The following is a 27132-nucleotide window of genomic DNA, read 5'->3' on the forward strand; positions in this document are numbered from 1 at the left end:
TTGAAAAATGGAAATGGACTGCTTTCAAGTCGATCCTGACTTATGGCTACCCTATGAATAGGGTTTGCATGGTAAGCGGTATTCAGAGGGGGGTTTACCATTGCCTCCCTCTGCGGCTAGCCCTCCCCAGCTGGCTAGGGCCTGCTCAGCTTGTCAAAGCTGCACAAGCCAGCCCTTTTCTTGTCTGCAACTGTCAGCTGGGGGGCAACTGGGCTCCTTGGGACTATGCAGCTTGCCCACGGCTGCACAGGTGGCAGGGCATGTAACCCCTGAGCCACTCACTGTGGGGGTGATCTTTAGCTGGCCCTTGACACCCAGGAGACACAAGCAGGGATTTGAACTCAGACTCTGGCCTTCCTGCCAGGCTCTCTATACCAGCTGTGATACTTAATCCTTAAGGCTTATGAAAAATGTAAATTGATTACAAACTGGTTTACATGACCAAAGAAGCTTTGCTAAATTACTGCTGCTACCTATCCTTATCAGACATGCTTGTCTGCTGCTTTCCCCTAATACATTGTTTGCAGAGGAGTATTTGCTTTGAGTTTAACAAAACTATTGTATAACAGTAGTAAACCAATGAACCCCCCCCCCAATTTAAACCAAATTGTCTCCTTAAGTTGAGGGAGCTCCGAAAGCTTAGTGTTTGGGGGATTAGAAACATGAATGTGGGTTTGGTCCTTCAAGACAAAAGTCTCTGGGGTTTAGTACTAGAGATTATTTGGTAGTTTGTTAAAGATACTAAGCTTTAGGTTGTGAATGAGTTGTGTTACATGAGATTGTCAGGTGGCATAATAGGACCTTATCCTGGCCTTGATTCACCATTAAACAGCAACAGAAGTTGAGGGAGAGAAGGAATGGGGATAGGGAAAGACCAAATGAAGAAAAAGGTCAGTATCAAGTTGTAATTTATTTTCTGAAAAATGCATTCCAACAATGTCTTGAGGGCCAAGAGTCTCATTTCGGTACAGCAGGCTCAAAACTCAAAAACTCCTTTGCTCTTCCATTCAATTGAAGTCTAATTCGTAAGATCCTTTTCAAGCATGTGATGTGGACTACCAAGCATTGAATCTGTACCCCACACAGTTGTCCCAGTTACTCCATCATACTACAGCCAAACTCATAGGCATGATATAGGCATGCCATGGTGGAATAATTTATACAATCACTTTCAAGTGATTCAGATGCTTCAGTGCTCATCCAATTCACCAGTTTCAAAGCACAATTCAAAACGCTGGTGCCTATATTTAATGTGCTATATGTGATTAAGAGCCAAGTTGCTAAAGGAACAACTCTGCTCACATCAACCTGCCCATGGCTTAACACCTACTAAAGGTTTAACATGCATTAATTTTTAATGCTGCTATTTTGATCAGCTGTTTGGTGTGATCATTATTGTTTTTTCTTTCTGCACTGCAAGCCACCCATGGAAGTGTAAGTGAAGAATGTCAGAGAAATCTATAAAAACAAATGCCCCATCACACTACACCAAGTTAACACACTGTGTGAAATCTTGGCAACCAACTAGTAATCCCAACATGCCATTTGGAAATAACTTCTCTTCCTCCTGTGGTACTAAAATATTGCTACTGTTAATGAGAGATGGAATCACTTTCATGATTCCCATTTAGGCTACAATATTAGCACAATAACAGCTGCACATTTGTTGATTTAATGCAGTAAGACCACACTATTACACACTGGAGTCAGGAGAATCTTTGTAGTACTTGTCAAAGGTGATTACATGCCATAATGCACTCCAGAGAATCTGTGAAGCTATGAACATGCTTTACAAAATTTTCATGTTGATATTTGTGCATACTTATGGGTTTTGAATATTTGGAATAAGATATCAACCATAGTGATTATGAACACATATGAGCCCTTGCTTCATTTGTAAGATATATTTACCTAGATACTCATTCAGTTGATCCCATTGCTCCTACTATTTATCTTTCCCTATAAATGACTAATAGTTTAATTTTATATCAATGCGATCATACCAAGGGTCATTTGGGCAATTTGCAATCGGACTGCTGTACTTTTCCATGTATAGTCTAAAACCAAGGAAAAAGCCGTGGCTGGGATCCACCCCCTACCAATCCAATATGAGTAGTAATAAGTTGATTCCATGCATCCCAGGGGGGGCTATATTTCCTTCCAATGGCATCCCATGTATCTTGCAGGGTGCTATTCTGAAGGATCCTCCCAACTTTGAAGGGGCTACTACTGCAAGGAGGAAACTTAAAAATCTTTTTGCAGGAATAGAAGCCAGCTGGTGGCAGATAGATCCTGACCCACTCACGCTTTGGAATCTAAATTGTTTGACAGTATTGTCTTCTTTGAAATTTAACAACGTTAAGAAGTTACTTTAATTTAGAAAAAGAGGACAAAGATCATAATTTGAACAAAAAGGGATTGCCTGCTTACTCCCAATTGTGTTGCTGCATCATTCAGATCACCTGTACAAAATAAGCCACTATGAGAGCTGTTCAGTTCTCAGGAAATGTAATGTAAACCACTGTTAACATTATTTCTGAATGAAAAAGTATTCTCAAAAGCTAATAAAATAAACGTTTTTCATAGAAGCATAGCTGATTCTTCCATGACAGAGTCATTAGTGGAGTTTTCCAAATCTTCATTGTTTTCAGATGCTTCTGCAGCACGTTTAATTCCCCGTTGTTGTGAAATGGCCAGAATGTATTTCATATTATAACAATTCCAGTCACAACTGTAGAAACAAAGACCAATGGAAAGATTTTTAGAGTGGATTCAAAGCAGTACATGTAAGAGCTTTCCTATGTCTATAACAATGCAGCCAGTAATACGAGGTAACATACTACTTGGACTACTCAACCCTTAACACTCAAAGCAGACCTGAGAATTTGCTTCCAATTAAAAATATTGTGCTTGAGGCAATATAAAAGTCTATTTGTATCATATTGAAAGTCTATCTTTCTATATGTAACTCCTTAATTTGATGCACTGTCTCATGCTTCCTTTCTTACTATCCACTTCTGCAAGATGTTGAAACAACAAAATGAGATATGTTTCTGTATTTTCTAATCTCATAAGACCTAACACTGATTATCACATGTATGGATACTTCCTAAGACTAAGCATGGGAAACCTCTGGCCCCCAGGCCTCCTGATGTACCTTAGGCATGCTCCCCAAGCCATGTCCCTTCCCCACCCCAGCTGTACCTACTCCATGCTCCTCTGCTGATTGGTACTGACCTGTGACAAAGGGCCAGTTTTAATTCCTATTGTGACCCACTGAAAGGGTAGGGTTAAACCTTCCTACCCAGCATGTCACAATGGGAAAGAAAACCTTCCCCTTGAGCTAATGGGAGCAGATTAGCAATGGGGGTGCGTGTTAAAGAATGGGGATTGTTTGTGTATTAAGGAGCCAGAGGGGAAGCCGCAGCAGCTGCCGCAGCAGCCACCAAGGAGCGAGCCCAGAGCGAAGAGACTGGTGCCATTTGATGATCTGGGTTGGGGCTGTCGGTGGTGGCTGGACTAAAATCCACTCTGAGTAGCATGGCGTCGCTAACCCATCATCTCAGTCGCTATGGAGAAAGGATCTCTTCTCCAGGTCTTTCCCCTCAAGATCCATTCCTTTGGACTACTCTTGTGCCCATCCTTCTTCTCACCCACATTTATTTATGTGTTGCTTATTGTAAACTGTATTGTTTTTTATTGATGTATTTTATATTTGTGTTTTTTGTAAGCCGCCTTGAGGGCCTTTTGCCTAAAAGGCGGGGTAGAAATAACAATAATAATAATAATAAGGATGTGTAATTTATGAGTCTAGTGTGTAATGTGCGTATGATTATGTATTAATGGGGAATGTCTGTATGGGTTCTGGGGTGAAGTGCAGGATTGGCCCCACTCACCACTAGTATGCAATCCCCAACTACCTCCTCCCTCCCAAGGGAACTTGGTCCTGGAGAGTTGAGGGGTCCTTAAGACAAAAGGGAGAGGTGAGTGAGTGGGTGGGCAAGGCATCTGCCGGAACAAAATCACACAAAACTATAAAGTCCCAGGTTAAAATCTCCACTGGAATGGGGAACACTCGGTGGAAGGAAGGAAAAGAAATTTTCCATTAAGAAATGCAGCAGCATTGCTCAATATTCCAGTCAGAATAATCCCTTTCTCCTGGGGAGGAAATAGTTCGAAATAGAATACAACTGAATGAAATACATACAGTTTGGAAACATCTTCAAAGTGACGCTGAATGCTCTTCTGAAGGAACTGAATGGTAGGCAGCAGTTTCTCTGACCTGCAAAAACAAAAAAAGGTCTCAGTTTGTATAAAGCACTCTGTACATTCTAAAAATAAAAAAATACTAAATTGCTAATTTTTAGATTTAGCACTTCAAAGTGTCAAAGAATTGAGACAGCTGTGGACTGTGATTTGCAACAACTACCTGCAGAAGTGGTAAACTGTATGAGAGCGAGAGCGAAACATACACACAATATCTTGCTGCAATTTAATGTTCTCTCAGAAGTGGCAGCTACCTGGCAATTAGGAATGTAACCTTCGTTCTGTTCTCGTTTACAGCCCAATCACCTCATAGATGAAATTGGTATAAACAAACACTTCCTAATTCAAATTCGTAGTCTAAAGAATGGGCTCCTTTGGGAAGAAGGTAGGGATACAAATTTAATCAATATTATCATCATCATCACCACCACCACCACTACCCTTTACCCCAAAGTCTCATGCCATGTTGCAACAGTTTAAATACATCCTTAAAAACAATTTAAAATAACTTACAACCACAAAAATAGGGTGGTCCTAAAAATATACATTGTTATGTACGAATTATTAATATAATACATTTCCATTTCCAAAGCTAAGCAGATCTGAACCAAACCAGTTCTGATAGGACTTCATTCCAAATTTAGATGAGGGGCGGTATACTACCATATCTTATTCTCTCTCCCTCCACTTCGAACCCCAAGCTCACTAACCTTGTTTTTAACTTGCAACCATGTAGCATGAGCAACCTCTGAGTCCAGATGAGATAGAATTCCAAATGACAAGAAGTCTCAAACAAAGAGGCTAAAAATTCTAGCATCTTTTCTATGTATACTTCTGGGAGCAATGAGCAGATTACATCAACTGCATTTAAAAAAAAATAAGTTAGTTGAAATCACATTCACAAAAATGTGGTCTACAAAATAGTCTATCTAAACTATACATGACTCATCATTAAGCTATATATAATTTATATTTATATCACATGAAGTTAAATTTTCTCATTGTGGCCCCCTTCCGTTCCTGTGATGGTCACTAATTGCCATCTTCCACTCATGTGAAACGCTCAAGATCATTTGAGACTTTATACTTTCCCTTCTTCCCAATATAGATGCAAACAAAATATTGCTGATAGCTTAGAATTCCAGGAAATTTGGACATCTGCAACCATCACATTAGTCTGGCAACAGCAGTCCTGCTTACTTTCATTGTATGGCACAGTTTCCAAGACCTCTTGAATCAGTTTCTTCTCATTAAGTCGAAAAGACATGACAATAGCCTTGGTGTATTCCTTCTGAAATAGTACTTTACGAATATTGCTAGGGGTGATGTCAATTTCTAGATCATATGGATCAAAAACCAGACTAGAGTCCAAACAGTAGATAAGAAGGCCTTCTGTGGTTGTTGCTGCCCAGCTTCGTCCTACAAAATATTGTTTATATTAGTTACAATTGTGTATGTCTGGAGGAAGGTATATTTGAAGATTATGTCAAAGACAGCTTTCACATACATGATCTTGAAAGAATAAGTCTCTGCATACAAGTAACTTTATTCTTAAACCGTATTGGCTGTTTTAAAGCATGTAATTTGCCACAATGGACAGATAATTATACAAGTGTAGTTGTAGTAGTAGTAGTAGTAGTAGTAGTAGTAGTAGTAATTCGACTAGTTGAATGAAAGTGCCAATGTGACAAATACCTAGTAATTATTATTTTAGTTATATTGTTCTAGGTGTTAAGTAAGATAGCCATTTTATTCCATTTAAATCACCACAATCTGGTCCTAAAAATACCACCGCAAAGTTGCCAGATCCGTTCTAACAGCACTCACCAGTAGGAGAGAAGTGGAGGCAGGTCACTCTTATCTCTGGTTTAAAGTACCGAGAACTCATGTCACCTGAAATAAAGCAAAATGCAAATTCAATAACGTCCTGCATTAAATATTAATTTTGTATGTACCAACAATGACACTGCAAGTTAATTCCACAATGAACATGACAAAGAGAGTAGGTGAGTACAAATGGGCTGTACTAGCATTTGCTAGTATTCCAACTATTTTAAAAAATCCAATCATTTCTAGAAAAGGTTAAAAAGTGTTTGGCAAGGTAAAATGTTAAAACAGCATTTTTGGATGTATCCAGTGCCACAGCTCTAGTTGCACAACCCATTTCTGTGCATGCAACAGAACTTCCTCTCCTGTCCCCTCTAGCCCTGTATCCGCAAAATCAGCTCCAGAAGGTTGGAAGGCCTTAAGGAGAAGATTTTGTTGGCACATTTGGAGAGGAGAGGAAATGGAAGTTCCGTTGCAGGAGTGGAACTCTGCTCTTGTAGCACTGGATACAACCCATTGCCTTCACTTATCACCACCCTGTCTAAAAAATACAGATGGTTACAATAATAGTAGAGGAATCACCCTATCCTTCAGGCAGCAGCGCTGGCTAGGGCTGATGTTGCTGACTGCTGTGGCTACCTCAACATTTTGAAATCTGAACTTTCAAGTGCCCATAATCTGGCCCTAGTATTTGCAGACAATGGCTTTCACTGTTCAGCAGATGTCAAATGAAGACATAATGCTATTGGTTGGACTCCCCGCCAACTTGATCACCACTTTAGTATGTAAAAGCGAGAAAACATGAGCAAAAGACTTGCTTTACATGTTCTCACCTTTTCCATCCCTCCCTGACAGAACAAGGAAGCATTCTAGCTCACAGAGTAGCCAGCACAAGTGACCTGGCTGACTAGCTGAGCACTGTGAAAAATATATTTTTAAGAAAAACCTCTTTTAACTCCTGGAAGTGGGACGGCAACATTATCATCATCCCCTGTTCCTTCATCTATTAACGCCATGCTGCCGAATTCAGTCATTTTTCTCCGATCCAAGTACTCCTGTAAAACAAAAACAAACAATACAAAGCTCATCTCCCTCAGACAGAATATGTACAAATTCAGGTCAACTGTTTGGAATGTCTATTTTGTTTCAGAATATTTAATGGGCTACAGCAGTTACCTAACTTCTCTCCCTCCTAATTCAAGATGTGCCTGTTTCCTAGATACATGTGAAGCACTACGAAGACAACATTAATTCAGACCAGAAATAGATAGGAGTCCCTTAACAACATGCTTCAGAGCAGACATAACCAAGTCACAGACAGATTTGCATCACTTGGTCCAAGTCTGAATTAACTGCCATAGGGATGCAGGAGCAGAAACATACCCAAACATATACCAAAAGACACTAACCTCCATTGCATCTAAGGAAAGATTGCAAGATATTTCAAATTTCTTAATGAGAATCTGTTCCTTGACATGATAAATGCAAACATACTTTGACTGTCCCCCTGCCAGAATACACTGCCCATCAGCTGAGTAACACAAAGTAGTAAAAGATCTGGAAAAAAAACAAAAGCATGCAAGTGAGCAATTTCATCAATATTTCAGGGTTTAAATCTCATAGGGCTTAAACCTCTCTCCAGAGTAGTTAAAACGATCAAATCTGTGACCATATAAAAACATTTGTTTGAGAACCTGCCTCCAACCTTAAAGGGAACCACACCACAGTAAATTCTTCACCTTGCATTAAGTCTCTTCTATACTCTTTTATTACCTCCTGCTTTAGCTTTCTTGTCATGTGAGCAACAGTAGGTGGGACAAGTGGGGCCTGAAATATTGCAATGCATTCTCACCTCCGAATACAAGTGCTCCTGTTTGGGGTGCCAGCTGGCCAACCATGCTCTCCTTGTCCATTCTATTCCTCCCCTTGCACCCAGCTTTTCATTTTTCTTTTCCAACTGACACCATTTCGTGGCTCTTAGTGTCAACTTGAGAGACAGTGTGGTGTAGTGGTTAAGGTGTCGGACTACGACCTGGGAGACCAGGGTTCGAATCCCCACATAGCCATGAAGCTCACTGGGTGACCTTAGGCCAGTCACTGCCTCTCGGCCTCATGAAAACCCTATTCATAGGGTCGCCATAAGTCAGAATCAACTTGAGGGCAGTACATCTACACCTCTACATCTAGTGTCAACTTTACAGTTGACAATGAGGACATTGAACTTGTCAAGGATTATCAATACCTTGGCACAGTCATTAACCAAAATGGAGACAATAGTCAAGAAATTAGAAGAAGGCTAGGACTGGGGAGGGCAGCTGTGAGAGAGCTAGAAAAGGTCCTCAAATGCAAAGATGTCTCACTGAACACTAAAGTCAGGATCATTCAGATCATGGTATTCCCGATCTCTATGTATGGATGTGAAAGTTGGACAGTGAAAAAAACGGATAAGAGAAAAATCAACTCATTTGAAATGTGGTGTTGGGGGAGAGCTTTGTGCATACCATGGACCGTGAAAAAGACAAATAATTGGGTGTTAGAACAAATTAAACCAGAACTATCACTAGAAACTAAAATAATGAAACTGAGGTTATCATACTTTGGACACATCATAAGAAGAAGACATGATTCACTAGAAAAGACAATAATGCTGGGAGAAACAGCAGGAAGTAGAAAAAGAGGAAGGCCAAACAAGAGATGGATTGATTCCATAAAGGAAGCCACAGACCTGAACTTACAAGATCTGAACAGGGTGGTTTATAACAGATGCTATTGGAGGTCGCTGATTGATGGGTTGCCATAAGTCAAAATCGACTTGAAGGCACATAACAACAACAACAGTGTCTTCAACTGCAAGCTTGAGTTCGCTATCAGAGGGAGTGATCATTAGCCGGGGGTGGGGGCACTATGATTTGCTGTACAATGTCAGAAGTGGGTGACTAGAGCATAGCTCACTTGCACAGGGAGAATCCTGAAAATTTCAGCTTTAATTTATTAAAGTTAGTCCATTCCAGCAAGGGAGACACTCTGCTTATGTCAAATCAAAGAGAGTTGCCTGTTGAACTAAGATATGGTGTCCTCATTTCTTTACCCTCTCACCTAACACCACCAACCATAGCCATATAAAACATTTATCATGAGCCAAAAATATACAACACACAACAGAAAAAGGACAGGATAAAATAAACAATATTGTGACAGTATGCATTCATACCACTGGGTTTATTAACCTTAATAGAGCTGTTTCTATCTCTATTATTCATGGAAAACCAAAGAGGAGAAAATACTTCTATCAATAGATATGTTCCTTGCCATTTAAAATTCTTTCTTTGTGAAAATTAACTGGATAAGAAATCCAGCAAAACCATATAGACTTTTGAAACATTTGCCTGCCATTCTCTTACTGCCTTTGATTGTTAATATGATAAAAGTGGTGCTAAATGATCTTTAAGATTAGCCTGCACGCAGCTATGTAAAGCCTAAGACTTTGACTACAAATTGAAACAACTGGCATCAGCATCAACACTGACAGTAACAGGAGAGGCTGTAACATCTGAGCTGGGGTGATAGACTGTTGTCTTGTATTACCCCCCTCCCAAGAACATGTTTGCGCCCTGCTGAGGCCTAGCACTTTACAGGAAGTGTAGTGGGAAATTTTCTGGCTGCTCAAGAGTGCAAGTGAAAGACAATACTCACCCTTGATTTCCAGACCAGTAACAGCTCTGGGCATTTCCTTGGGAAGGCTCTGGCTGGTGTTTGGGTCAGGGATAAAAGGAGGGGCAACTATCAAACCCTTTCCTGGCAGCAACAGCAACAATGACATTAACGAGCAGAGGTTGTAACAGAGACCTGGAGTGACACTATTTTCTTCTAATTTTGTATTTGAATGTTTATTATATTTGTCATTAGTTGATATGTTTTAATTGATTGTTTTACAATGACTTTAAATGTTATTATGTTCATGCAATCAAAAAGTAGTTTGCTGGATTACTCTGTTTTGAAATGATTTAGTATTTAATTGTTACTGATGTAGTGATTTGCATTTCTGTTGATCTGCTATGAGCCACTTTGAGCATATTTATATGGAAAGTAGCATATAAATGTAAATAACTCGTAGGATAAAAGCATTAAGGCAGGTGTATGCATCTTAATAAGGCATCAAAACCAGATATTGATACTATCACATACTCTTATCTACAGCCAGGAGACACATTTAATTTACAAGAAGAAAAGGCCACAGTTTTCAGACTCCAGCAAGCCAATGGGAGACACAAAAGAGTTTTCAAAGGTAGCATTCAATGCACAAGCTTCCCAGTCGTATATTAAAAACAAATCTAATAAACCTTACCAGATAGGTGGTAGGTTCCAACAACTATATTACGTATCCCTAATTCAAAGGAATAGAGCTAGTCCTTCATAAAAAAAAATCACAAATGGACTAGATCAGTGGTTCCCAAACTTTTGTTCCCACAGAGCACTTGAGAAAATGATTGGTGGTCTTGGGGACCACCTAATGATTTTTTGCCTGTTGTAGCAATTGTAATGTGCTGTGCTAGATGCTGCATAATGTTCAATTGTATTTGTATTGGTTATAGTGTATTTTATTGTATTACAATTCACATTGCATAGAATTCAAATTGTAATACAATACAAGAAATAAAAGAAACAATAAAAATACAATTAAAATCAGTATAAATATTTAATACAGATGTGTTGCGGAGCACCTGAATGAAGCTTGCGGCTCACTGATGGTCCACAGTTTGGGAACCCACCGGAGATCCCTTCCAAATCTATGATCAAATATTCTACATACTTCCCCTTAGCAGCTTGTTTGGCTGTTATTTTGTCCAGTTCTTTTCTCCCCATCTGAAGGTCATGTCGCCCCACAATTGATCCAGTCTGCACAGCATTTTCATGATCCCAGAAAGTGATCTGTCCATCCAGGCAAGCAATTGCAAGTTCATTGCCATCTGGACGAAAAGCAACAGAATGCACTGAAAAAAGTAAGGGAAGAAAGTCAAAGTCACACCTTGTTTAAGAAATGTTCCTGTATGTGCATTTTGGCCACGTTGCCCTCAATTCGAAAACCCCGCAAGACTCAAGGAATTTCCACAAATCATCAACATGTACTTTCAACAACATTTCCATAGGCAGAGACCCACAACACTTTCATATTTACATAATGTGCTGAAAAACAACAGTTTAAAACTGGAATTTCCTCATTTCTGGTATGGCTGACATCTACTGCACCTACCCTCTTTGCAGTGTTAGCTTAAAACATGTTTGTGCAATGGACTCTCTCTGACATCATTTACTGATTTTAATATGCATTTTATATTGCTTGTTTTTTGCTTGGTTTTAACCTGCTCATTATTTACTGTATTTTATGGTACTCTGTACATTTTGCAACCTGCCCTGGGACTGGCAACAAAGAAAGGTGGGATAGAAATGTTTCAAATAAGCACCCAAACAAATACAAACATTTTCAGTGTGATTTGCTCTCTGGCCAATTACATTTAATTCATGAGGCAAAAGTTGCCTCATGCAAGCTTTTTTCCCAGCACCTGGAAATAACTGAAGCTTTAACCAGCCAGGTTATCTCATTTGCAGAATTAATGCAAGCATCACATGAACAATAAAGCTGCCTGAACTTACTCAAGAAATTTCTAAGGAACTTACCAACTGAGTTTAGTGCCAGGGTTTCCTTGGTCCTCCAGCTATCCAGCATATCCCACAATCTGACAGTCTTATCCCAAGAGGCACTTGCTAGGATACACTTCATTGGATTAAAACACAGGCTACTGATGGGGCCTTCATGGCCAGCTAAGACCTAATGAGGAAAAGCTAATTTGATTGCCACATATTTTATTCATGTCAGTTCTACATTACTGGGCAGCAATTCCAACATTTTAAATTATTATGGTATATGACGTTTGGGCCACATTTCAAACTGGCAAAGTCCATGGCCGGATCCATTTACTGCATGCTTAGTTCAAGACCACAAGCTGCTATGCTAACGAATTCCAAGATCAAGCACTAGGACTTCAGTACTGTCACACTATGAAAACTTGAGGCACTGTACATTACTATTTGGCAACAGCCATTATTGCCAGATGCAGCACAGCAGTACACACAGAAAGGTAACAGGCCTGGATACAGCCTTATAGTAAATAATCAAAAGTGGACTGAAACCGACAAGAGCAGAGCAGATTGCACATTAAGTAGTAAGGTAATTTTTAAATATTTTAATCCCTTTCATAAATAAACAGTTTCAAAACTCACATGAGTTCAATGATTGTTTTAAAATCCTGCAAGTGCATGGTCTCTCCTCTAGGATAAAGCTGGCCTCAATAAAAACAGTTTCAAAATGGGTTGAGACTACCACAAAGAAAGTGCCTTACATCTAAGAGTCGTCCACTCTGCACAGACCATACAAATACTTCAAAAGAGTCCTGAGAACCAGCTGAAACAATCTCGCCACTGGAGTCTACAGCTAAGCAAGAGAATTGTGTTGGTCGCGGGGAAGTGAAGGTGCGAAAATTGCGGTATCTGTTTAAAACATACAAAAATATTATTTAAGACCAATCTTCTGTACTGTTCCAGGTAAACAATTCTAATGATGTTGCAAACAGTGAAAGAATTTCATAATTGATTAGTTTTTTCATTATATTTATACACCAAAAACCTAGCCTTTTCTTCAAGATGTTGTTTCTGATACAAGGCATGGTTTGATATGGGCTAGTTTCAAATTATAAAATGCTCACATGACCTCTTCAGTGGTACAATTGCATAGAAGGAGTGTACCACATCTAAGCTAACAACACCCCAGATCTTAATTAAGAATATTTACTCTAAATTCTCTATTTCTGCTGCAAGTTAAAACAAAGATCAGGGAGGAAAAAACAGTTCTTTTAGTAGGAGGTAAAAGAACAATTTACCTGTGCAGATCAAAAGCTCGCACTGTTCCATCCAGGGAAGCAGTCAAAATTACATAGCCTGAGGTGGTAAATGTTACAGCAGATATACTGCTAGTATGTTCTGTAAAGGTAACAAAGCAGAAACCACTGCTGGTGTTCCACACCTTCACCTGCAAATGAAACAGGAAATGTCATTTAATGAACAGGTATATATCTTTTCTAGGACTGACACTGTATTTATATTCAGCCTATTCAAAGCACATTCCAGCACACCACCCTTAGCAGGGTTAAACTCCCAGGGAAGTCAATGGGGTCATGTTTGAGCAAAGAATTCAGAATCATACCTCTAGAAGCTCAAGGGTATGAACATCTTATTTTTTACCTCAGTTAGAAATCTCACTGAGGACACAATCTGGCTAAATATTTGAGTCCATACAGCCAACCTAGAATGTGGTAGATGTCCATGTTACACAATTTTGCTATTGTTCCAAACAAACAAATATGTTTTTTTTAAAGTATCACCCATAGCAAACAGGAGTAAAAGCATACATCCAAGAAATTAAACTTTCTAGTTCCTAAGAAGTCTGCTGGAATTGAGAGGAAAATTTTTGACAGTTCCTTTCTTAGCATCTTTACAGTATGTATTCAGAAATAGTGGACTGTAGAGAGCTACAAACCCAGCTTTCATTCACAGTGGCAGACTTACTTTTCCATCATCTCCACCAGTGACTAAGTACTGCCCATCTGGAGAATATGCAAGAGAAACCATACTGTTGAAATGACCTTGCTGTTTTAGTACATAGGACTCGCTTTGCCATTCCCATACCAGCAGCTGTCCCAGGCCTGTCAACACAATGAAAAGGATGACTGAAATGTAGTTCAGATGCAAATCCAATAATTAAATCTATACATTTTCCTGCAATATTCTCCACCTTTTATAAAAAATCAGCATTCACACCAATACATAGAATACAGTGTGTGTACTAACACACACAAAACTACTGACTATTTCAGAATTGACAAGAGAATTTCCAGTTAGGTCAGGTGACTGCAATTAATAAGTGCAGAAATACTGAGGGGAGTTGAGTGTAAGACCTTCACCAGTAAAGAACAACACTATTGTAGTAGATAAATGGGGGCATTGTAGTATTCTCACTGGGGTGGGTGGGTTGTTTTTACACTCGTTTGTGCTTGCTCATATTTACAAGGACACGATGCACGAAGTAAAAATGCAACACACACAAATTGCAATGACAATGTCACCCTTTTGAAGACTGTAGCCTTTGCATGTAATCAACTAATAACACAGTTGTACTTTGAAGACAGATGTGCTGCAAGCTAATAAACACAGAAATTGAGAGGGATCTACAGAAAGGTTGAGGTGGTATGCAGAAAGGAAAGGTTAAGAACTGAATGTACACAATTACATTGTTGTTCTTTGTTCATAGGGCCAAACTGATTTTTTTCCCTTTAAAAAAAAACAAATTAATTATATTTCAACACTGACATACAATCTATCTTTTTTCAGCAGAAGCAGACAATTAGCTGTCTCATTATACGATATATATATATATTAGAGAGAGACCGAGACCATAGATCTTACCATGGGATCTGAAATATTCTCTAGAGAAAGCACACATATGCTTTTAGAGAACGGAAGGTTCAGCTGGCATGGGAGCTATGTATTAAGAAAACACACAGCCTCTATTGCTATGCTCAACACAAACCATAATTCATACATAAAATTTACAACTAAATGGGAAAGTAGCTGAGAATGCATGTGAACTAAAATGCATTCACAATGGAGTCGCACTGAAAATATCTCCTGTGCCAGCCTTCACCAACCGGATGCTTTCCAGATGTTTTGAACTACCAACTCCTGCCAGCACAGGCTGGCTAGGGCTGATGTGAATTGTAGTCTAAAACATCTCTCCAAAGGGCACCAGGTTGGTGATGCCTATCCTGTACAATACCAAACATTTTAAAAACAAAGATTTAAAGCATTTTAAGCAGTTTAGAAATACTTTTAAAGAAAATAAATTAAGTCCCTTAGGAGTAGGAAATTTGTCTTAGAAAATTGTTCCCCTAACATACATGATTGCAGTAAGAGTCAATTAATAAATTTGAAATGTTCACATACTGACATGCCAAGTTTTTCAAGTGGTGTTTACAAATGTTAAAACCAAGTACAGGGAGACATGCTGTAATCTGCTAAACGACAACTGTAGTTCCTGTTTACACAATGAGATCGAACTCACTCCTTAAAGTTTGTTATGATCTCTAAACTCAGCAAAGCCTCTTAAAAATACCTGTACCACCAAATTAGACACTACACATACAGGACAGCCATGTGGGACAACTGTCTTCCCCTGGCAACTCACCACAGCCAAATTATCTTTTGGAAGCACAGTTATTTACGTTTGTGCCTATGAGCAAAAGAGCATTTAATGTATGGGTTGCAAAATTTAACTATGATCTGTTTTATGTTCTGCTACTCATCCATAGCCTTTCAGATTGGGAAAGCTAACCTCCCCACACCCACCCTTACTTGGAGGTTATCGTAAACAACGACCCTGTGCACACAGCCAGACACTTCTATTCACTGTGGACCCTTTCTGATGTCCTTTAGTCCATGGGAGCCACTGCAGCATGTGTTCCTACTGCACCCTTCTAGTCACATTAGAGGAACTCATTGTACAATTGTGAGTGAGCACTGGGAGTGAGCATTGATCACTAGCCTGGGCAGGAGCCACAGCTTGACTTCCTTTCACATGGACCAGATCTTCCAATGCTACTGTAGCAGGGAGAGGGAGCAGGAGGGGGAGGGAGAGATTGTGTGGCGGCAGCTCCTGCACTGCTAAAGATGTCTGAAGGGTCCTTTTGTTAATTCATTCACAGTTTAGTGTGTGCTTCTTTTCGAGAACCATGAAGTTCTTCCTTCTTTTCATTTTACAGGAAACAGCCCTGCTATTGCTTACGTGATTTCTTAACTCAGATTGATAAATAAATGGATACCCCCTGCCCCATTTTGCCAGGGTTTGATAACTCTAAAATAGTCTCTGGTTCACGTGTAAAGAAATTTCTTTAATTGAAGTGAGTCAAAGGGTTCTCCCAGCAAAGTTGACTGCATAAACAGGCCCTCACTCAATTGTGTGCCTTATGGTTACACACCTGCACATCCAAAGGCAATCCAGTCACCAGTGCTGTTGACAGAAATAGAGGCAATTCTCTGGTCTGAAATGCTAAGTAAAAAGAAAGACATTGCTTAATGTTGAGGGGAGGACCTAAAAGCAAAGCTAAACATTTGGGTTCTTATGCTAAAATTTCAGAGACACATAAAATAATGCATTATTAAGACATAAGATAATGTAAATATAGGAAGAACACTAATAACAGTACCACTTAGTGTGAAGTCACATCAGCTAAAACTTTGCAAAGTGGACCCCTCGAGTCTACTCCAGTGCAATAAATAAAGCAAAATGTAAAATCTTCACATAGTTAGTTCAAAAAGTCCAAATGGTACTGCTTTAATTTTAGAATACATTTCAGTTGATCCCAATAGAATTACTCATCTATACTAATGGGCAGTTTACTTTCAAACACAATGGAACTACCTGTGATATCACCTATCATTTTCAGGTCTCTTTTTTAAAAATGAAATTTCTGCTCATAAGAAAAACTGCAGTAATTCAGTACAAGGTACTCAATAAAGCTCTAATTGCTTTTAAAAATATGATTGCTGCTTTCTCTGCAACTACATTTCTTTTCAATAAGAAATATCCTGGATTACCTTAAAGAATGGATGAGATTGAACTCTGGAAGCTCATGGAGGTGAAATATTCCAGAAGCAAAACCAGTGACTAACAGGTGGATTTTCTTGTGGTACGCTGCAGCTGTCAGGGTGTTAAAATCTCCTTCTTTGTTGAAAAAGTATCTGAGAAAAAGTTTATGAGAAAATGTAAGACAAGACACATTTTTCACTCAGTTAACTTCATAATAAAGAAAAGTCTGACAAACAGCAGGGAAGTACAATGGCATGCTGGACCTGGTGAAGTAAAAAATAAGGTACAGAAAGGGAATAACACAAATTAAAAATCTAAGTGATGCCCCAAAAGATGCTATATAAAAGCCAGATGAGTATTTATCTGGGTGACAGCTCCCAAAAGATAATAGTTACAAAATTAAATATTACCATAATCTTGAATTCTGGTTAAAAGAAAGCAGAAGAGAGAGTTTAAATGTTAGACCTTTCAGTTGTCTCTCTAGTACAGCAGCAGGAATAAAACTCTTACTATGCTCAAAAAATAATTGGACACATTCACAATGAATGCCTTGCAATCTCCACAACTAAATACAGGAAATTGGGCTACATACTTACTACCACAGATTTTTTTCCCTCTTGTTTTACTTGTCTTACTTACTTTACACATCTCTGTTATTTTTATTAAACTATTAGCTGCACAGGTACCTGCGGCGTAACAAAGAACCATGCCATCATGTGTATTTATAAGCAATAGGGATAGGAGCTCATTTGTTTAGATTGAGATCCATAATCCTCTTGTGTTTTTATAACATACATTCTAGTTCAGTCATAGCAAAACCCATTCATACCTGGAATTCAGATACAGGCAACAAGGCAGCCTCCAGTGTTGCTACGACTGTTGGGAGAGACTGCAGCAGCTTGCAGCCAGCAACTGCAAGACCAGGGCATGCATCCTTGGGTTCAGGAGCCATTACAATGGCTTACTGAAGAGCAGTAAGTAGTGCTGGCAATCGTTTCACAACCTGCAGGCCTGTTGGAACCTAGGTGTGCCTGAGACTTGCCAGAGCTCAGCTGTATAATGAAGTCATTAATGACTTGCCAGAGCTCAGCTGTATAATGCCACCCTGGGCTCCTACTTGGAGGAAGGGCGGGATATAAATCAAATCATAAATAAATAAATTTCAGTACACATTCTAATGCACTAAAGTATCTTGGTTACCCCAGAAGGACTGCAGCCCACCATACATGCCTCCTAAAAATGACAACCGGATACATGCTGCACTTTAAATGCCATAAAGTGCCATGAAGAGTGGTGATCTCGTCACAAGCATAGTAACACCAGGGTTCTTTTAATACAATACTTTTTAGCATAGCTCTTTTCAGGCATTTGGGGATGAATGTATGTGGGCTTTAAGAGGAGACAGAACAAAGACATACACACAAGCCCCACCTCCCTGATCTATTTCAGATCCTCCTGCATTAAAAGGGAAAGGGTATAGGGGTATTCTAAGCCTGTTCCTCATAATCTGGAACCTTGGTAAGGCACAGTGTCCCATCATAGGGAGGATTCTAAATGCATTTAGTTGAACATGCTTGGAGATCTTCTTTCACAGCTTCCCTCTCAGCACAGGAAGGTTTGAAGTGTGTGTCGGGAGGTTGGAAGCAAGCCTTGCTTATGCAGTCCTACCCCCTCCCTACTTTTAGCTCACACAAAAATTCAGGTGAAATCAAGGCAACTTTCTTAACAGAAAGAAGATCCTGGACTGGTAAAGATTTAAAATCAATGTAGAATCTACTAGATCAGATTTTCACTTCAGAAGGTCAGAATGAGCTAATCCCAGTAACTTGTTATGCCTGTAATCCATTCATAGCAGGCCAATGAGATAGCTGACTGCATGAGTTGGGTATCTTTGGCTCTACAGATGCAAACTGCAACTCCCATCACCCCAGCAAGCATGGCCAGTGAGCAGAGATAATGGGAGTTGTACTTCAATGACATGTGGAGAGCCTGGTCTAATAAAATTGTTTTGTTTTCAATCACCAATAACTGGACAGACATGTGCACTGGCCTTGAGTGCAAGCCAAAGGTGCTTACTGTAACAAATTCCTCCTATGCCTGCCTGTCTCTGTCTGGAAGATCACTTACTTGGCAGTACATGAGTATTTTACTTTCTTTCCAATCTCTTTTTTATTTTTACTGGCTTTCCCATGGACCTCTTTGCCCTTCTGTGCTTCTGTCAACTCTTCATCTAGGTCTTCTGCCAATTTTGCGACATCTTCAATCTGTTCTTTTGGTGGTCTAAGTTTCAAACCAACTAGCTCTGTATCACACTGCCAGACACACAAAGCCCCATCTCTGCTTACAGTGTACAGCTGGAATACCAAAACATAATGATTACCATCATTGCACAATTGAAGCAACCCTTAAACAGATGAGCGAAACAGCATCTTAAGTCACTCCACTCAATACGTAGCACAAGACTGTAATTCTCTATGGATAAAAAGCTATCTAATGAAACTGTAAAACAGAATCTTAAAATCTATTTGACCTACAAGAAAAAAAATGACTATAGTTCAGTGGAAAAGCATCTGTCTTGTGTGCAGGCTCAATCTCAATCAGGCTCAATCTCTGATGTCTCCAGGTCAGGTTGGGAAAGGCTTCTGCCTGAAACCTTAGAGAGCCACTGCCAGTTAGAATAGGCAATATTGAACTAGATGGACTAATAGTTTGACTAAGTATAAGGCAGCTTCCTATGTACCTAATTATAAATACACTGCATTTCAATTTGTACTTATTTTGGGGAAAACAACTCTTGATAAATTTGAATGTGAGACATTTAATAAATTGAGTTTTTCAACCAACAGAATATCTGTTAGCATCCTATTTATTGTTATTTTATGTGTATTGTATACTTTGTGTGCAACTTAGCTTTCCCATTCATTGTCTGCCAATGTCCAAAATCCATAATAGGTCCCTTCATTAGGTGGACTTAGCAATTATAAGAACATAATACTGTATATCTGGTGTGCTGTTTGCTGGTTTGCTTCTTGGCACTCAGGACAACTGTTTGGGGCACTCAAAACATATTTTAAAGAACTGCCACTCCATCCCTCATAAACAATTTTCAAAAGCAGCTCACAGTATGTACCCACCTTGAAGAAAGTAGACCACGCACAACCATTGATCCATACAGTTATCCAAAACCAAAGTATTTGAACTATAAAAACTAATGTGAAAAAATAAATGAGGTACATACATCCAGACTGTTTCCTTCAAAAAAACAGGCAACAATTGCATCCTTATGACCTCCCAGCGCATAATAAATCAGATTGGCCCATCGCTGTGCTCCAAAGACCCATGTAGACATATCCTTGCTGCCCACTGCAAAGCATCTAGAATAAGAGAATTGTGGTTAAAGCATCTCAAAGACTACAAAATAGTGGCTAAAGCAGCTGAAGGACTTGGAAAAGATAATGAGGAACAGACAGACAAATTTGGACCCAAATATTCACTTCTGCCATTGGAACTGAACCACGGCATTCCAAACCATAGTTCCCAACGCCCACCATTCTAATGGATACTTTCTCCAGTTTAAATTGGGATATGTATTCAGTCAATGCCTCATTGCTGCCAGCCAAAGTGTAAATCTTCTGGACATCTCTGGATATATGAAACAGAGGTAACTGAAATTGGAATAGTGGATACTTACTGTAATTTGACACTGATGGAATAAGCTTTTATAGACAGTGATTCAGAGAAATACATTATATTAATTTGAAGGATAACAAAACTTAATAAGGATTCATTTTAAACATACTGCAACATCCCTTTTTAAAATGGTAATGATTTGCTATTATTATTAAATTTTGTATTCCACCCTTCCTCCCCATGGTGGCAAACAGCAAGTTAAAACAGTACAATTTAAAATAAAATAAAAACGTATTTAAAACATTTAAAAACAATTTAAATCCATCTAAAATGTTTAAAAACATTTAAAACTTCTAAAAAAATTAAAACACAATCATATACCCTCACAGTAATTAATCTGATGGTGATCATGGCCAGTAAATCGCGGCTATCAAATGCTTCAGTAAACATGAATTTTTGAAGATTTCTACTGAAACACAGTAATGAGGGAGACAGGCGCACCTCACCAGGGAGAGCATCCTACAAATGGGGAACCACCACCAAGGAGGCCCTGTCATGGGTCAACAGCAACTGGGCATACAATAATGATATAAAGATGGACATGACTGTATTACAAATCATAAACTGGATTCAGAGAAACTGTGTATGCTAAAACTTACTTGGAATCATCGGTCCAATCAATGCATGTTGTTTCATCATATGCACCATAATATGTTGTGTCAAGGACAAAAGCATTAAATTCTCGCTTTTTCCCTGGAGCATGATACATCAGAGCAACCTTGTCCTTTGTGACCACAAACTTCCTGTTTCACACAAAATGAAGAATAAACTTAACGTACATAGTTCTTCCGCAGTGAAATAAAGATCAACGAGACGAAGACAAGTAATGTTAGACCAAGCAGGTATTCAGATAATTAAGTAAAACTGTGTAGGCTTCCAAGACACTCATGTGAAAGTCTATATTTACAGTGATAGTTATTTGTAATAATTTTGCCATCACATACTTCCATAAATGCATTTTTTTGCCACCTGTCCCTTCTCTGGAGGGGATACATAAGCCGGCTGGCTGGGTGGCTCCTGCTTTGTCTGCCTTTTTTTCCGTTTTTCTTCTTCTGGGTCTTCAGTTATGTGCTTGGGAGAGAGGACTCAGAGCCAAGTGGGGAGATTTGAGGGGGCCCCAATTAGTGTAGTGACGGGTAGAGGGAGATATGGCGTTGTGAGGAGGACCTGCCAGGTAAGGGGAACGTGGCCCAGGCAGTTAATGGCTGTGCCTTGTTCCGGTCCTCCCCACACCCGCAGGTTTGTTGGTTGCCCTATCAGCCAGCTCTCAGGCCTCCGGATGCTGCTGCTAAATGCCAGATTGGTGCATAATAAGATCTCCCTCGTTCACGATTTAATTGTGGATGAGGCAGCCGATCTGGCATGTATAACCGAGACCTGGGTGGGTGAGCAGGGGGGAGTCAGTCTCTCCCAGCTATGTCCACCAGGGTACCTGGTCCAGCATCAGGGTAGACCTGAGGGTCAGGGAGGGGGGGTTGCTGTGGTCTATAGGCGCTCCATCTCCCTCTGCAAGCACCCTGTCCATGTGACTACTGGTCTGGAGTGTTTGCACCTTATGTTGGGTCAGCGGGACAGACTGGGGATTCTGTTGGTGTACCACCCACCCCGCTGCCCAACAGACTCCCTAGCTGAGCTGATGGAGGTGGTCTCGGGTGTACTGTTGAGATCCCCCAGACTGTTGGTTCTGGGAGATGTCAACATCCATGCTGAGGCCACCTTATCCAGGGCGGCTCAGGATTTCATGATATCCATGACAACCATGGGACTGTCCCAATATGCCATTGGCCCAACACATCTAGCAGGGCATACTCTAGATTTGGTTTTTGCATCTGGACATGGAGTTGGTGATCTGAATGTGGGGGGCCTTACATCAGTCCCTCTGTCATGGACAGATCACTGCTTGCTGAAGTTTAGACTTACAGCGGCTTTCCCCCTCTGCAAGGGTGGGGAACCTATTAAGTTGGTCCACCCCCAGACACTAATGGATCCAGATGGTTTCCAAAGGGCTCTGGGGAGTTTTCCGGCTGATAGGGCTGGCGCTCCTGTCGAAACCCTGGTTGAACTGTGGAATACAGAAATGACCCGGGCAGTTGACATGATTGCTCCTGAGCACCCTCTCCTGTGTAGAGCTCATACGGCTCCATGGTATACCCCAGAGCTGAGAGCAATGAAACAATATAGGAGACAGCTTGAGTGCAGATGGAGGCGAACTCCTGGTGGATGTAATTATACACTGGTAAGTGCCTATGGTAAGCTGTATTTAGGGGCAGTGAGGGCAGCAAAAAAACAATATTTTGCTGCCACTATCAAATCCTCAATCTGCTGCCCAGCGGAGCCCTTCAGAATTGTCCGGGGGCTATTACACTCTGGCCCCAGGGACATGGTAGAACCATCTGAGGCCAGCTGTAATGAATTTGCTAGGCACTTCCAGGATAGAATCTTTAGCATCCACCAGGACTTAGACTCCAGTGTTTTAGCAGGTGAATCAAGCGAGGTATCCAGAGCACAGCCTTGTCCCGACTTCTTGGATGAGTTTCAGCTGGTGCAGCTTGAGGACGTTGACAAGGTGCTTGGACAGGTTCATACAACCACTTCTGTGCTGGATCCTTGCCCTTCTTGGCTAATAAAAGCTAGCAGGGATGGAACAGCCGGCTGGGCCAGGGAAGTGATTAATGCCGCTCTGCGAGAGGGGGTGGTCCCTGGCTTCCTGAAAGAGGCAGTAGTGAGACCACTCCTGAAGAGGCCCTCCCTGGACCCAGAAAATCTTAATAACTATAGGCCGGTAGCAAATGTTCCATTCCTGGGCAAGGTCCTTGAACGAGTGGTTGCAGGCCAGCTCCAGACACTCTTGGATGAGACCGATTATCTGTATCCATTTCAGTTGGGTTGCAGGCCTGGTTTTGGCACAGAAACAGCCTTGGTCGCCCTGTATGATGACCTTTGTCGGGAGAGAGACAGGGGGAGTGTGACTCTGTTGATTCTCCTTGATCTCTCAGCGGCTTTCGATACCATCGACCATGGTATCCTTCTCAGAAGACTAGCTGAGTTGGGAATGGGAGGTACTGCATTGCGGTGGTTCCACTCCTACTTGGCAGGTCGCCACCAGAAGGTGGTGCTTGGGGAACATTACTCGGCACCCTGGACTCTCCAGTATGGGGTTCCGCAGGGGTCAGTTCTGTCCCCCATGCTGTTCAACATCTACATGAAACCGTTGGGTGCAGTCATCTGGAGCTTTGGAGTGCATTGCCATCAGTATGCTGATGACACGCAGCTCTATTTCTCCTTTTCATCTTCTTCAGGTGAGGCTGTCAATGTGCTGAACCGATGCCTGGCTGCGACAATGGACTGGATGAGGGCTAATAAACTGAGGCTCAATCCAGACAAGACTGAGATGCTGTTAGTGGATGTGAAAGTCTATATTTACAGTGATAGTTATTTGTAATAATTTTGCCATCACATACTTTTATAAATGCATTGATTTTGACTACATGAAGATGATCCAATAAAATATGCCATCCTTCCTGCTGGGCCTATTATTATTATTATTATTATTTAAAAATCTTACTTCCCTCTCATGATAAACCAAATAATAGTAATTCAAGAATAACTGCTACTAAACACAAAAACAAGAAGTTCCTCTTACTTTCCATTTGGGGAAAAGCAGACACTGTGCACAGGTTTCTGAAAATGGAACCGATGGATCACAGATTTACTGATCAAGCTGACAAGTAAGGCAGCTCCCTCTATTGGAAAAAAAAAAGACTGAAATAATGCAAAACAGCAGCATCTATATTTAGCCTAAGTTCAAAGTCCCATTTCTAAAGAAAACTTAAAAAAATAATTTTATCCAAGGATTATACTACAAGCAATCAATGATTTTTACCTTGATTGTAAAACAGAGCACATCTACAAAACTGATTAAATGGTCAGTTATTCTTAAAAGAATATTTGCAGCTAATTGTAGCGTAAGATTTCTGTTAAGACATATTGGTATTGATATTGAATTCTTTTTCAACATTTTAAAAAACAATTACCTTCATCAACTAGTATACCAAGATTTCCATCTGGAGAGAGTCCCACACATGTGACATTGTACTGCGTTGCCAATGGTAATGTTTCAGACTTGTTACTGGGAGATAGGGTGAAAGAATCAATAAAACATTTAAAAAGTGACAAAACAGTAGTCTGCAAAGTGGTAATCTGTCCAATCCACCTCTGCTTAATCCACGAAAGATAATCTGCACACTGAAACATATTTCTGCACATAGTATCACATTTCACAGGCCAGATTTCCCATATGTCATGCAATATGTAGGAGGGGGAGCGGAGAACAGAAGCAACATCTTTCCTAGCACTAATCCATTATGGTAGTCACTGGCTCATTTTATAACTCTGAGGATGACACAGCATATTTCTTTCACTATAGCAGATCAACAGAAGGGTTCCAGAAAGAGACCCAAGAAGCCCTTTTAAGGGTCTGCTTCATATGCTATCTATGGGGTGGGGAAGAGAACCATCAACCACTTCTAATGATCATTTAATATTTGAGAAGACTGAGCTATAATGTCAATGAAAGAAAATGCATACTTTTTCAAGTCAAAAACAGTAATTCTATTTCCCACAGGACTAATCAGAGAGTTCCCATCTGGCATGAAATTTAGGTTTCCATGTCTGTAGACTGTGCCCAGCAAGTTGGAGAACTGGGGAGAGAGAGACAGAGAGATAAGTGAAATGGAGTTAATGCTGACTGACCAGAAAACTGAGGTGCACAAAAAAGCTATAATAACCACTCAGTTTTAAAGAGAACAAAATGGTGTGAGCATAAACGTGGAGGATATAGCACAGAGATATCCAATGTGGTGCCCTCCGATGTTGTTGGACTATAACTCCCATCAATCCTAGTCAACATGGCCAAAGATCTAAGAGCTGTAGTCCATCAACATCTGGAGGGCACCACGTTGGCTACCCCATCATAGTGGATGGGATGAAATAAGAATGCATTGGATGTGTAGCCAACTCATTCTCCAAAACCCAGGGAGTATAAAAGCACATGTAATAAACCCTATTAGCCTTAACTAGCCTCATATTTCCATACCTCTAACATCTATAATTCGTCCTGAATTAAGTTTACACCACTTCTGGAAGATGCCCAAGCTCAGACATTGGAAAATCTGGGAGAAAGCCAAAGCCAAAGGGCAGGAACGAACACCTTTCTGACTGTCACTTTGATCCAAACTTGCCACATGAATGGCAAATTTAAGTGGATGCTCTCAACTGATTTTAGAAATAACGACAGAAATGTGAAGATGTAGGCTCTCTCTCACACACAAATACTTCCGCCCAAGAGTAGCGGGGGTTCGGCAAGGAAAAAGGAATGGGTGGAGAGGGGATAGAAGAGATGATACATTTGGAAGTCAACATTAATGCTCTGTTTGAAGGATCTGTGACATGCAAGTACCAGCTAGTTACATGACACATACCGAACCCATCATAAGATAGCAAACTTTGTGTACATTTTTCAAATTAAGAGCAAATGCAAAAAGACAGCATTAGAGGTGAACAGTAGAAGAGTCGCTGGTCTCCAAAAAAGTTAAGCCCGTGTTGAGGGGCTCACACCATGTTTTATTTGCAAGGCCAGACATACTACTTGAGCAATTTTACAAGGTAACAATTAAAAGGAGCAATAGGAAGGGAAATGACCAGAGTCAAGCGATTGCCAGAGGCTAGGGCCTGAAAAAAGGCAGCCAGCCAGCCAGCGAAGTGCCCTCTTGTAAGACCAAGAGCTGCCTAAACCCCAAATCCCCCGGGGCCCAGCAAGTGAGCGAAGCCACCCGCTACCTTCGGCTCACCTTGTAAGCGAACTTCATCGCCGCCTGAGGTGCCCTAGCACCGGCTCCACAACTCAAGCAGCTCACACATGGACAGCGTGCACAAGTCGGACGGAAGTCTCTCACCGTTTTTCTTCCGGGTCAAGAAAATTACCAAAGAAACGCATACCTCATCTCTCAGTTGCTGCGCCCTGGGAGGGGCGGGGGGAGAAGCTACGCGGCGCTGGCATTTCGCGTTCCTAGTAACATTCCTCCCCGCCCCCAACAAAATCCCCGTGTAATTCCGGTAGGAAGGGAGCAGCTGGGTCGGTAAGAATGGTTACTTGCAGTACTTAACCACTGCTGTCTTGTGCACACTTTCCTGAGAGCATGCCTGGTTGAGATTGCTACTGCTTGTTTTATTTTTTGTACTTTAATGACATATTATCCTTTACCTGCAACAGTGGTGCTTATTCCCAAATAATGTTTTTAGCAGGGCAACAAAAGCAAACCGCATTTTATTGCTGTAGTCATGATGGTGCTATGCTTTAAGTGAATTTAAAATGTAAAACTGCACATACTCAGGGTTTGTTTGCTTTTAAATCAGGACTGGCACACTTTTGTTTTTATTCGAACATATCAGAAATGTAAAAGCAGTGATAAAACACGGACTTGAGATGTGTGGGGGATGTTAATAGTGTGCTTCACAACTGAAATATCGTCGTCCAAAGAGAGGACAAACCACTAAATCCAGTGTCTAAAATTTGCTACCTGCACTACTCCCGAAGCCCCGTCAAACTTGCTGAGATACGCGCACACACGTACACAGAGCTGCTCTCTGATATA

At 40.5% G+C, this 27132-nt stretch overlaps 1 protein-coding gene across 1 annotated transcript; it reads right to left on the bottom strand.

The window, feature by feature from the left end:
- Positions 1 to 891: 891 nt before the first annotated feature.
- Positions 892 to 26574, bottom strand: PWP2 (PWP2 small subunit processome component). Its single transcript, XM_061627516.1, has 21 exons — positions 26329 to 26574; positions 25067 to 25179; positions 24514 to 24608; positions 24123 to 24222; positions 21079 to 21222; positions 20028 to 20163; positions 18917 to 19143; positions 16798 to 16941; positions 16179 to 16249; positions 13714 to 13850; positions 13029 to 13177; positions 12492 to 12639; positions 11770 to 11920; positions 10904 to 11084; positions 7503 to 7650; positions 7040 to 7148; positions 6094 to 6159; positions 5467 to 5685; positions 4977 to 5127; positions 4208 to 4282; positions 892 to 2731 (listed from the first exon to the last, which is right to left on the bottom strand). Exons 1-21 carry the CDS (start codon positions 26344 to 26346, stop codon positions 2581 to 2583), a joined length of 2733 nt encoding a protein of 910 aa, XP_061483500.1. The 5' UTR covers positions 26347 to 26574; the 3' UTR covers positions 892 to 2580.
- Positions 26575 to 27132: the final 558 nt, after the last annotated feature.

This window comes from Rhineura floridana, chromosome 5 (assembly GCF_030035675.1).
Source record: "Rhineura floridana isolate rRhiFlo1 chromosome 5, rRhiFlo1.hap2, whole genome shotgun sequence".
Lineage (NCBI taxonomy): Eukaryota > Metazoa > Chordata > Lepidosauria > Squamata > Rhineuridae > Rhineura > Rhineura floridana.

Excerpts from the sequence above, each read along its gene's own strand:
- PWP2 (XM_061627516.1), bottom strand. Across the intron at positions 21,223-24,122 it reads TGCTTTTCCCCAAATGGAAA|GAAGTTTGTGGTCACAAAGG; the intron begins GTAAGAGGAACT and ends TGTGTGAAACAG. Across the intron at positions 16,250-16,797 it reads AATCTCATCCATTCTTTAAG|CATTTCAGACCAGAGAATTG; the intron begins GTAATCCAGGAT and ends CTTTTTACTTAG.